The sequence below is a fragment of the Orbicella faveolata genome, unplaced genomic scaffold (assembly GCF_042242905.1).
Source record: "Orbicella faveolata isolate gen_17 unplaced genomic scaffold, um_ofav_v1 contig_48, whole genome shotgun sequence".
Classification (NCBI taxonomy): Eukaryota; Metazoa; Cnidaria; class Anthozoa; order Scleractinia; family Merulinidae; genus Orbicella; species Orbicella faveolata.
In genome coordinates this window covers 5,590,643-5,603,137 of record NW_028301578.1, presented here as the reverse complement: position 1 = coordinate 5,603,137, position 12,495 = coordinate 5,590,643, and the positions used below count along the sequence as shown (strand labels likewise).

The following is a 12,495-nucleotide window of genomic DNA, read 5'->3' as shown; positions in this document are numbered from 1 at the left end:
TATCCAGCTAAGGTCGAAATTGTTTGGAATCGATGGAAAAGATCTATAAAAGTAAGCCTGAACCAAAGAAAGGCAATGTAAATGCTATTTATTTTAATTCATCAGCGCGGAAATATTCAAATCAGTCGCCAGTGGCACAGAGTTTGTTTATGTTGGCTACTAGTCGTGCTTCGAACAACAACCGTGAACTATATTTCTCACGTACATTTATAGTTTTATAAACGTATATATAAGTAGAAGGACGGAAAATAAATGTACTGATGAGATTATGTTCCATTGATTGTGTTGACCACTGTATGTTCAGTATTTTCTATGACATGGCATAAAATAATGCTCTCTCGTGGTATACCACGGAACATCCCACTTGTCAATTGTTTTTTTCTTGGTATACACACGCCTAAAGGCTCGGGTATACCACTCAAAAGCTTTGCATAGCTAGTCTGTATCCGTAGATATATTTGTTTTATGTTTAAGAACGCACTAGAACAACCAACAACACAACGATAACAATAACAAAGTACAATCTCATTACTAGGGTAGTAAAACTTTCTCATGTTCCCCCGACTGTCTGTACATGTCTAAGCATTACCCAGTTCAATGCATTTTACAGTTTTTTTTCCCTCAACGAGAACAAAAAAAATTAACTGTGGGACACTAAGGAAGATTTCTTCTATTATACCAGCGCATTTTGTATTTTTTGGATGGAAATTTTATCGGTTTTCATTGTCTAATTTTAGTTGTAAGCGGCAGACTTAAACGCTTTCCAAATTACGGCTCAGTAAAACTTTTTGGTGAGCGTATCTAATCGCCGGACTTGGTTCAGAGCTAATATCAGGTAAAGGCAAATTATCAATTTTCAGTGACATTTTACTCACCAACGCGTCAAAAAAGTAGCCGAAAATACGCCACCAGAATTACCAACCAAAGCGACAAGGAAGGTAACCGAAATAATTACCTTAGAGTTCCACTTATAAATAGTTGGACTTAAATAACCTAGAATGTAACTTCCGCTTACTGCTTTCATGATCGATCAGAACGATGAACTGTTTACTAAGGATCCTACCAGAATATCCAAAATGACGGCTCCAGCATGGACCCAGAATGCATTGCAAACCTTGCTGCTCATAAGCATCAACGGACGTACAATCCGATGACAAGAGTGTGTGATACCACAGGTATCCCACACAAAAATCGTTACCATTCAATAAGTTAAGTTAAGAATCTGGGATATGGTAGATGATTGATATATAAACAACGTCACCAAGATTTAGGTCTGAGCGGTTTTCATTCGCGCGTTATTCGAAAAAGTGTATTTTACCCAGATTTACAGAGCTTTGTATGGAGACTTCATCTTGGTGTCCCTCCGTGGTGCCCCTCGGAGGGACACCAACATGGCGGCTGTAAAGTTGAACAGAAACATCTGTCATTGAGTTTGCCATTGAAACAAAAGTAATTACTATAGAGCTCCGAAACATTGGAATTAATGCTTCTGCAAGAACTGTTCAGTTACCAAACACTTTGACCTCCCCAAGAGCCTTCTTCAATGTCACGCAACGCATAAACTTGGAAATTCAAACGTGCTCTATAACAAAAGGCATTTAATTATTAACTATTATCTACAGGTAGTCCGCAGTTTGCGAAGCACCGGCTGGACAGCGCGGTTGTGAATGAAGCCAATTTTGTTTGATTTGTTTGGTTTGTCTATGGAGGTCTATAGTCTATAGTCCATAGTCGTCACGCAGTGGAGGAAGGATTGCGTGACGAGCAGTAGGATCGTCTGAGAACTTTACGATATTTCTGTAATTTCAAACTGGTAAACGGTAGAAAAAGTCGGAATTCAAGTAAATAGCCAAGCACTACAACTTTGTCGTGTGTGCTCCTCGTATCAAAATGTCGTTTCAAGTTGCTCCTCCGTTCCCCGACCACGTGACCAAAACGGTGTCGCCTCTATCCCAGGCTCTCACCAAGAGTACAGATCCTGTGCTGTGTCGGTTTCTGCTTTTATATTCTTCTCTCTGAAAGAGCTTTGGAGGGTGATGATGATGGCAGAAAGAGAAGGGAATTTCTGTATCGCAGGGTCACAGATCAACTGTTGACTTGCTGATGATGGATTCATTTCATTTCGGTGAGGACTATCACGACAAGTTTGACCCAAAAGCTTACCTTAAAAATTACAGTCAGGTGGAATCATACAGTGGTGAATTTTCGTTAAGATGCTTTCATGAATTTTGGTCGAAAATGGCAAAACGAAACGTAAGAGTTCTCGACTTTGGTGGGGGACCTGCCATCTACGATCTTATAAGTGCGGTATCATATGCCGAAGAGATCATCTTTGCCGAGTACAGCGAAGAGAATCGGAAAGAAGTAGCCGCTTGGAGAGAAAGATCACGTGATGCTCACGACTGGTCGCCATATTTCAGTTTTGTTGTGCAAAGATTTGAAGGCAAGGGAAGCGAAAAAGCGTTGATTCGAGAAGCTGAGCTAAGAAAGAAAATAACTCATATTTTACCGTGTGATATCGCATTGGAAGACCCCGTGAGATGGCCCTCAACATGGACTTCTCAGCTTGGCTTGTTCGATGTCGTGACAACAAGTTTTTGCATTGAAGCAGCCGTGAAATCTGAAGTAGAGTACGGGAATGCAATTGCCAAGTTGAAAAAATACTTGAAACCGGGTGGATATCTGGTCATGCATAGCTCCATAGGTGAGACTTTCTACACCGTAGGCAAGGAAAAGTTCCGCTGCTATTTTGTGAGCGAGAATCAAATCCGGAAAATATTACGCAAGGAGGGCTTTTGTGAGGTGGCCGACATGAAATTACAGGCGGAACCAACAAGCGAGTTATATGATCGTGAAAAACTGTACTTTGTTAGCGCTAAGGTCAAAAGTGTACAATAGAGATAATTTTGGAATGACTTTAACATTCATGAGTTGCCTACAGTTGAGCTGGGTTGGAATCATGAAGTACTCAGAGAAAAATTAAAATGCAAATTTATTGAAGAATAGTTTCACGGTTCAGCAAAGTGGCATGGTCTGAGTCACGCCGAGCACGAGTCCCGTAAGTTAGAGTCAAGTTAGATTTCTTTTCTCTTTGTTTATTTCTTCTTTTTTATTTATTTATTTATTTTTATATTTTAATTGTTGTGTCACAATCGTGTACAAGAAATACGAGAACAACCTTATTATACATTTTTTTCCCTTGAACAGACCTTACACGAAGCTCTGACTTTATCATTGTAGCTAATGGTGCATAGTACAAAAACACTGTGAAGTTGCCTCCCGATTAACGACCGCTAGTTTACGCTTGACTTAGTATGGCATGACGTCAAACTTGACGGTGCGTCAACACAAAATATTAATTTTGACGTTATTTAAAAAAAAGCTTACTAGGTTTTTACAGTAATGATCAGTAATTATTCCAAGACAGTTTGTTTATTTACAGCTGGCCTGCAGTTTGCAAAGCATGTGCTGGACAGCGTGGTCTTGAATGAAGCCAAGTTTGGTTTGTCTGTCTCCCAGGGTTTGTCAGTACGGATGTATGGGTTATTGACCAAGCTTGTTCGGTCAAGATGGCTGGATATTGGCCAAGTTCTTTTTTTGCGTGTTTATGGACCGAGACGGAGTCGAGGTCCATAAACTCGCAAAAAAGGACGAGGTCAATATCCAGCCATCTTGACCGAACAAGCTTGGTCAATAAAGGATTTATTATATGGCTTTCGCGGAAATTTTTCTTGCGGGACACGGCGGGTAGTCCCGAGCGGGCAAGATAGCTCCATCTTGCCCGCTCGGGTAGCCAATCACAGCGCAGGATTTGATTCATCTTGCCCGCTCACGGAGCTAGCCACATAATAAAGCGTCCTTATTGCTTGTCACGCAGCAGAGGAAGGATTACGTGACGAGCCGTAGGAACGTAGAACTTTACGAAATTTGTGTAGTATCTCTAACAAACTAATAAACGGTGGAAATGTCGGATCTCAAGTAATTAGTCAAAAACTATAAATTCGTGCCCTGTGCTTCTCGTTTTAAAATATTTTTACGTGTAACTCCTCCGTTTCCCCGAACATGTAAATAGAACTGTGTCGTCTCAGACAACTCCCAACCTCTCTCGGAGAGAGCTTGGGAGGTTGGCCGAGAAGGGAATTTCTGTCTGGCTGGGCCACAGATCAACTGTTTACCTGCTGATGACGGATTCATATCGTTTCGGTGAGGACTACCACAACAAGTTTGACTCAAAAGTTTACCTTCAAAATTACAGTCAGGTTGAATCATACAGCGCATTTTCGTTAGGGTGCTTTCGGGAATTTTGGTCGCCTGAAAATGGCAAAACGAAACGCAAGAGTTCTCTACTTTGATGGGTGACCTGGCATCTACGATCTTATAAGTTCTTCACCATATGCCGAAGACATCATCTTTGCCGAGTACAGCGAAGAGAATCGGAAAGAAGTAGCCGCTTGGCGAGAAAGATATATTTCAGGTTCGTTGTGCAGAGGTTTGAAGGCAAGGGAAGCGAAAAAGCGTTGATACGAGAAGCTGAGCTAAGAAAGACAATAATTCATATTTTGCCCAGTGATATTGCACGGACGACCAAGCGAAATGGCCCTCAACATGGACTTCCAGCTTGGTTCGTTCGATGTCGTGACAACTAGTTTTTGCATTAAAGCAGCTGTGAAATCGGAAATAGAGTACAGGAATGCAATTGCCAAGTTGAGAAAATACTTGAAACCAGGTAGATATCTGGTTATGTACAGCTCCATGGGTCAGAATTGCTATAGAGTAGGCAAAGAAAAGTTCCGTCACTCTTTCGTGAGCGAGAATCAAATCCAAGAAACATTACGCAAGGAGGGCTTTGGTGAGGCGGACATGAAGTTACCAGCGGAACCAAGAAGGGAGTTGTATGATGGTGAAAAACTGTACTTTGTCGGCGCTACAGTCGAAAGTGAACAGTAGATTAAAATTGCTGCTTTAACGAAAAAGAGAGCTGTTAAAATCTGTTCAAGCTAAACTATCAACAATAACACTAAATTCAATTACAGGTTGTGTGACCACAGCGTGTTGCGTCGAACACATATTACACTACATGTATGTTGTATATTAAACAGCTGGGAATCAATGGGAGAATTTACTTTCATAATCGGCAGGGAAAAGGAATCAAATCTTATAGTTCTAATCTTGTACTACTGGTATATGACTGTGACTCAGCAATTAAAATTTCAACCAAAAGACCAAATCGGCAAGTAATAGCTGATAAAAAAGTCTAACATGACTCTAGCCTAGCGCGAAGCAAATCGAAGGGGATAAAACTCGTTCCGTGACTTACAGTACGGACCGAGAAGACCAGGTCAGTAAGAGTTATATATTTTAGTGGCTCTAACTACGTACATGTAAACGTAGTAGGCTTAGGTATATTTGTTTCTGTTTCTATCAAAAGTAGAACACTTTTGGTAAGTATTTGAAGTTCTTTAGACGAAAGATGATCGTTTGAAAAAAAAAAAAAAAAAAAAAAAGAAACATTTTATAACGTTTCACTCACTAGTCCGCGTTTTACTGGTCCACATTTTACTGGTCCACGTTTTACTAGTCCGCGTTTTACTAGTCCACGTTTTACTAGTCCCCGTTTTACTGGTCCACTTTTTACAAGTCCGCGTTTTACTAGTCCCCGTTTTACTAGTCCCCGTTTTACTAGTCCACGTTTTACAAGTCCGCGTTTTTACTAGTCGCGTTTTACAAGTCGGCGTTTTTTTAGTCTGCGTGTTACAAGTCCCCTTTTTATTAATCCTCATTTTACTAAGCCGCGTTTTACTAGTCCCGCGTTTGATCCGCGATTTTCTTATCCGCGTATTACTAATCTAGTCCAGTCCAGTCCATGGAAAACAGTATGCCTTGAAAGACACGAAGCCGGTTTCTCAGTTGTTCAGTTCATATAGCCTCCTTATGGCTCGTCACGCAATCTTTCCTCGATTGCGTGACGAACTATAAAAACGTCTGCGCATGAGGCTATACTCTGTAGAACTTTACGAAATTTCTGTAGTTTCTCTGATATTTGATACATGAACGGTGGAAAAGTCGGAATTCAAGTAATTCGCCATAATTGAACTATAAATTGCTTAAAATTTATCCCTAGTGTTTCTCGATTTAAAATGTCGTTACGAGTCAGGCTCCGTTTTCTCGACCACGTGACCAAAAGAAGGATCGGTGAGAGAAGAAAGAGCAGAGAATCTCTCTGCCTCTCAAGACCGCAGACTGTATACCTTGTGACGATGGATTCATTACGTTTCGGTGAAGATTATCACAGCAAGTTTGACCCAAAAGCTTACCTGAACTATTACAACGGAGCAGGCGATCAGCTTGAATACAGAGAATTTCCACTAAGATACTTTCATGAATTTTGGTCAAAAATGGCAAAACGAAACGCAAGAGTTCTCGACTTCGGTGGGGGACCTGCCATCTTCGATCTTATAAGTGCTGCACCACATACCGAAGAGATCATCTTTGCCGAGTACAGCGAAGAGAATCGAAAAGAAGTAGCCGCTTGGCGAGAACGATCAGGTGATGCTCACGACTGGTCGCCATATTTCAGGTTCGTTGTGCAAAGTTTTGAAGGCAAGGGAAGCGAAGAAGCGTTGATACGAGAAGCTGAGCTAAGGAAGAAAATAAGTCACATTTTGCCCTATGATATTGCATTGGAAGACCCGGTGAAATGGCCCGCTACATGGACTTCCCAGCTGGGCTCGTTCGATGTCGTGACAACTAGTTTGTGCATTGAAGCAGCTGTGAAATCTGAAATAGAGTACAGGAATGCAATTGCCAAGTTGAAAAAATACCTAAAACCGGGTGGATATCTGGTCATGTACAGCGTCATAGGTGAGACTTTCTACTATGTAGGCAAGGAACAGTTCTATTGCTTTTTCGTGAGCGAGAATCAAATCCAAGAAATATTACGCAAGGAGGGATTTGGTGACGTGGACATGAAGAGTATACCAATGGATCCAAACGAGTTTTGTGATGCTGAAAAAGTGTACTTTCTCAGCGCTAAGGTCGAAAATGTACATTAGAAACAACGTTAGAACTTTGGATTGACTTTAATCAAGAGTTGTCTACTATTGTCTTGAGGTTGCCTTGGTCAATCTCGGGGTAGTAGGGGAAGGGGGGTGGGGGTGGGGGACGACCCCAAAGGGTATGGTTTTTCAGCTGTTTTGGTCATAAATAGGTTATTGATTTTGGCAATTTTGGTCATAAATAGGATATGGCTTTTGCCTTCTAGTCTTGAGATGGGTATGTTTTTAAAAAGAAGCTACGTTTTCATCATTATCAATAAGACCATCAACAAAAGCCCTTGACAAATTATGTTTAACATTGGTCTGTGCTAAGGAACAGTTTATAAGGCAGATCTGAAGCAGGGTTTTGATTTAAGGCTCAGGTCGCAAACAGGGTATCAAATTTTTGGTCAGGTTATAAATAGGGTAGGGAAAATTACAGATTTTGGTCATAAATGGGGTAAGGGTGGGAGTACCTCCCCCCCCCCCCCCAGGGGTGGTGGCAATCGTTTCGCCTCATGCGTTCTGTGTCAAATCAATTGTCCGTGAAGGCCTGGGAGAAAGTCGTACAGGAACTGCTAGAATCATAGAGTACTGAAAAAAAGATCATTGAAGCATCTTCATGGTTTAGCCCATGTGAAAACTCAACAACAGCATCATAGCCTCATCTAGACAGAAGGGGGTTGGGGACAACTTGAGACAGCTGTAAAACCCTGAGACACAGACAACAGTTTGCCTAACTTTTGATAAATTATTTTCAAAGCACAGAAACATAACTGTGTTTACATACTCTCATCAAGTTATGTTAGATTATGAGCTCAAGATTTCTATCACATGAAAGTTGATGAGAGTACTGCCTGAGTCAACTATTACACATAGAGACTTAAAGCCACTTCACAGACATTCTGAAAATGCAAAGAAGTGGCTTTCATTTTGTTGACAACCATGCACTACTAGGCTACTATCTAGTTTAAGAATGAATCTACTATCATTCTGCACAAATGCCTAATATGTGATTCGCTATGTCACTCACTATCTATTGTTGTATCTAGTGAGTAGCCTAACAGTGTACACTTGTAACTAAACAAACAGCTGGTGGCTGCCTCTTTGCATGTTCAAAGTGTCTGTGAAGAGGATTTAGGTAAACTAGTAGATTTATAAGGAAAACAATTAGATTATTTGGTCTCAATCTCTATGCCTAATAGTTGATGAGGGCTGTGCCTGTGAGCACATATATAGAGGAAAACATTCTTGACCCCTGAGACCCCCACCCGGGTTACAAAGGCTCTGACTAGGAAAAGTGCACACAGATGTAGTTAAAATTTTTCTGTTTTTGACATCACAGCACCTGCCAAATGACCACTGCATGGAGTGCACATACTGTAAATAATCACTGCATGAACCTTATGCATGCTTGACTTTGTAATTAGAATGTTGCTGCTCTATTTTATTCAGTATTGTTATTTGTTGGAAACACTTTTGCAGAGTTATACCTATTGGATCAGAACCACACCACCTCCTGAATTATAACGGGGGATCTGGAATTAGGGACACCTTCATTGCTGGTCCTCCATCAGTTCAAATCTCTTTTGATTCTATGAAGGGTAGCATTCTTTGTTGCTTAACTTATAGCTTTGTCTTGCCCGTTGAACAATGTTTTTTGTAGTCACAACAATGCTTGCAAAGTTATCAATAAACTTTTCATCAACTGTTCTATTTCAGTTCACACCCAAAAAAATCAGGGACACATGGGCAACAGTTCATGCAAGTACTTACCGGTAATTCATAGCCATATGCATAACACCTGAGCACTAGTCAAATTAACCAACAACAACACCTGCACCCTTTATTGTACGAAAAATTATTTTGTAAATCCAGGACAGAAATATGTATTATAAGCTAAGGTACTGTGTGCCCAGAAATAAGTAGCTAACTTTAATATGCTTGTACTTAGGTACTAAGTAGACAATATCATTAATAAGTAATTTTAAAATTATAGTATTATTTGTCTGGTACATTCAACACAAAAACAAACATTATGTGCCCGAATTACATAGTCATCTTTTTCCCAGAGCTGTAATCCTTTTGGTTTGCAGCCTGGAGCAAAGTCTGTGAATAAAATCGTTATTTTAAAGCTAAATGCATGTTAAGCCATTTCCCATGGTGTACTTCTATTTTGCTTGTTCACAGTAAGGACAACTGAACTGCAAAAACTTGACGTTCTTGTACACTTTTAGACTCTTGATATGACATGTATGATATAAGCATTTTACAGTGTAGAAGTACTAAATACTCTTGTCAGAATGAAGAGCCTGCATTCTATGGGCACTAAAAAAAGTATAAACACTTACTGTATCAAGTGTTCATGGTTTGAGTGTCCTCACTATAAACAGCCAATCAGATGTCAGGAAAAATGTTTCTGTTCCAGAGCTTTTAAATCTACATGTACTCATTGCTAACAACAACAAAATATTGCCATTTACAAACTTTTTTGTCAAGACACTGCAGCCCAGCCAGTGCCTTAACAATAACACGATACGATCTGAGGTAAACCATAATAAACAATTTATGCAAGCATTGCAAGTGACATGCAACTGGCTTAAGAAAGCAGTGTTAAATGTTACATTGCTGACCATCAAGAATTGATCATCTTGTACAATAGTAGTTCTCAACTGTGACTGCATTGCCACATGACACCACTTACATGTTCTTTGTACTTCAGAGAGTAATCTTACAATGTTCACACAAATTATTAAATTACCTCAATTTTCAATGTGAGTTTGGGCTGCCTCTGGTCAAGTAATTAAGTCAATGTAATTAAGGAAGAGTACTCAAGATTAATTCCAATGCTCCTTAAGAATCCAGATCTTTGGAAACCTTAAACTAATGTCTTTTCTTCGATGAGCTTGCCTCCTTTGGGGACTTGAAATAGAAATCAACTCCTCTACGTTGTGTCCTTGGCCATTTTGCAGTGTCTTTGACTTTTGATGTGTGCCGGTTCCATTCAGGTGGACAAACCATTGGTCTGGGATAGTTTTCCCCCAGAGTTACACTGGCATGTTTCACTTCCAATGTTGACAACATCCAAGGAGTATGGACTTTAGCTCCTTTAAGACCAGCCAACTCTGGAACCCACATCCTCACGAAATCTCCATCTGGATCATAATCAAGGGCTTGTTTAACCATGTTGAACTTACGGTTTTCACGCGGATCATTGCCAATGCCTGCTGAATAATTCCAGTTGCCATAGTTGCTGGATACATCGTGATCTAGGAGAAGAGATTCAAACCACTCTGCACCCATGCGCCAATCAAGCCCGAGATCTTTCACCAGGAAGCTTGCCACATTTTGACGTCCACGATTGGACATCCAGCCAGTGTGCAGTAGCTCTCTCATGTTAGCATCCACAAATGGAACCCCAGTCTGGCCATATCGCCACTGGTCAAATGCCGGCATGTCTCGCTTCCATGGTAACCCTCTTTTCTTCATAATTCCAGACAGGTAAAAGATGGAATCACCATACTTGAAGCTGACAAACTTGAAGTAATCACGCCACAGAAGCTCAAAGATGACCCAATACGTTGACTGATTTGCTGTGCACTCTGTTTCGTATTGTTTAATACAATGAAACACTTTCCGAGGGGAGAGAGAACCCACAGCCAGCCATGGGCTGAATTTTGTTGAGTAGTCTGATCCGATAAGCCCGTTGCGTGTCTCCTTGTAGCTAGCAACAAGGTTCGTGTCCCAGAGGTAATGATTAAGCCGATCAAGAGCTGCTGTTTCTCCTCCAGAAAATGGGAAAGCTGTTCTTGCATCTGTTGTTTCTGCTGACTGATCCTTTACAAGTTCCTTCAAAGTTGGAATTCTGCCAATGTGGTCATTTGCTACAAACACTGGCAGAGATTTTAGACTGTCTGGAGCTGGAATCAGGGGCCGCACTCTGCATTTAGTCTCAACATTTTTCCGAAACCCTGTGTATGTGTCAGGCAAAGAACGCACTGAGGCAAATGGCAGGTCTTCCAAATGGTACAATGTCAATCCCCAAAAGCACTTCACTGTGACATTTTCGGTTTTACATAGCTCCAACAATTCAGCTTCTACATCGGTTTCCTCTTTAGTGATTTCTCTCTGGTACACAAGTGAAATGTGTCCTTCATTATTCTGACGACATAAGTTAATGACTTCTGAGACTGCCTCCTTTGCCGTCTGCTCACTGCGCACAACTAGGTCACTCCCATGTTTCTTTAATGTTTCTCTTAAGTCAGATACACTTTCCAGAATGAACTTGGCTCTATGTGTTGCAGTCTTTGCAAATTTATAGTGCCAAGTCATGGCACTGTGACCAAAGATGTTCTTATCAAAGCAAAATAAAGGAATCACAAAGTCTCCTTTCTGTTGAGCCCAGTACAAGCACTCATTGTCATGAACACGCAGGTCATTTCGCACGAAGTAAATAACAACAGATTTGCCTGCTTTGGTTTCCATGGTCACTCCTGCCTGTAATGATAAGATCCAACCAAATGAGCAAATTGATTGGTTTTCAGTAGCGCATAAGCGTAAGCTGACATACGCAGGTGCAACAAGATGTTTGTAATTAGCACCTTTTATTAAGACAACTTCCTAACAAAAGCTGCTGCTTCGCAGTGCTCTGTTATCATCCTGTCTTCATATGTTAATAATAATATGCTTTATTTGTGTGCTAGTGAAAACCAGCCACCAGGCCCAGTGTTAGGGGTTTATGGGATACACAATATTCAGGATATGGGATGTTTAGGCCAACATTTAACGGGATGTAGGAAACTCAGACCCTCCTAGGGCCTCAGCCCTTAACATGACATCTCTAATTTGAAAACATATTAAATTATAACATTCTGATGGAGCTTTTATTTTGCATTACATTTCCAGCAAAATTGTCTTAGATATGGTATTTTAAATAGCAAAGGTACACAAAATAATTGTTATGTATTACGTAACGGCTCTCAGCTCAGAATAAGGTTTTGCTGATGAAGGACTTGGCGGGGGGGGGGGGGGGGGGAGTTGAAATGATCAGACCGTGTGAAGATCAAGCGGGAATATATAGCGGAGATAAGTGGTTGAATTGAGAGTAGAATAGAACAGAATAGAAGTTTTTTGAAATGTGACGAGTCTTTGTTTTAACCGAGTACAATGATCTACATGCGGATGTGTGATCGTACCTCAAATGCAAATTATGTTCATACACAAGACATCCTATTAAGACTAATAATAAATATTTTACCTCACGGTGTTGATTTGCCCTCGAGGAATGAAACAAGCTCCTTCTCACCGCAAAGAAACCCACGTGAACTTCCGTAAAGACACGACAGCCACGTAGAGCGAGGTTTCGAATCATCTGTAACAACATGGCACGCAAAGACTGGGTACAATATTATTTCCAGTCCCTTGGCGTTTAAATGTCAGACAAAGAGAAATTTGGTTAAAT

The 12,495-nt window shown here is 40.7% G+C and overlaps 3 protein-coding genes and 1 pseudogene across 3 annotated transcripts; 3 read left to right on the top strand and 1 right to left on the bottom strand.

The window, feature by feature from the left end:
- Positions 1 to 1,970: 1,970 nt before the first annotated feature.
- LOC149096141 (indolethylamine N-methyltransferase-like) lies at positions 1,971 to 5,508 on the top strand. The gene has a single exon (XM_089281542.1). The coding sequence runs from the start codon at positions 2,104 to 2,106 to the stop codon at positions 2,896 to 2,898; it is 795 nt and encodes a 264-aa protein (XP_089137668.1). The 5' UTR covers positions 1,971 to 2,103; the 3' UTR covers positions 2,899 to 5,508.
- On the top strand, positions 4,182 to 5,508 carry LOC149096142 (nicotinamide N-methyltransferase-like; annotated as a pseudogene).
- A 67-nt stretch (positions 5,509 to 5,575) lies between these two features.
- On the top strand, positions 5,576 to 8,748 carry LOC149096140 (indolethylamine N-methyltransferase-like). The gene has a single exon (XM_089281539.1). The coding sequence runs from the start codon at positions 6,138 to 6,140 to the stop codon at positions 7,050 to 7,052; it is 915 nt and encodes a 304-aa protein (XP_089137665.1). The 5' UTR covers positions 5,576 to 6,137; the 3' UTR covers positions 7,053 to 8,748.
- Positions 8,454 to 12,421, bottom strand: LOC149096139 (cryptochrome DASH-like). The gene is made up of 2 exons (XM_089281510.1): positions 12,292 to 12,421; positions 8,454 to 11,531 (listed from the first exon to the last, which is right to left on the bottom strand). The coding sequence occupies exons 1-2, from the start codon at positions 12,415 to 12,417 to the stop codon at positions 9,918 to 9,920; spliced, it is 1,740 nt and encodes a 579-aa protein (XP_089137636.1). The 5' UTR covers positions 12,418 to 12,421; the 3' UTR covers positions 8,454 to 9,917.
- Positions 12,422 to 12,495: the final 74 nt, after the last annotated feature.

Coding starts and splice junctions, on each gene's coding strand:
- LOC149096139 (XM_089281510.1), bottom strand. CDS start 12,417: ATGTTGTTACAGATGATTCGAAACCTCGCTCTACGTGGCTGTCGTGTC. Junction 11,532..12,291: donor GGGCAAATCAACACCGTGAG/GTAAAATATTTA, acceptor TTATCATTACAG/GCAGGAGTGACCATGGAAAC.
- LOC149096140 (XM_089281539.1), top strand. CDS start 6,138: ATGTCGTTACGAGTCAGGCTCCGTTTTCTCGACCACGTGACCAAAAGA.
- LOC149096141 (XM_089281542.1), top strand. CDS start 2,104: ATGATGGATTCATTTCATTTCGGTGAGGACTATCACGACAAGTTTGAC.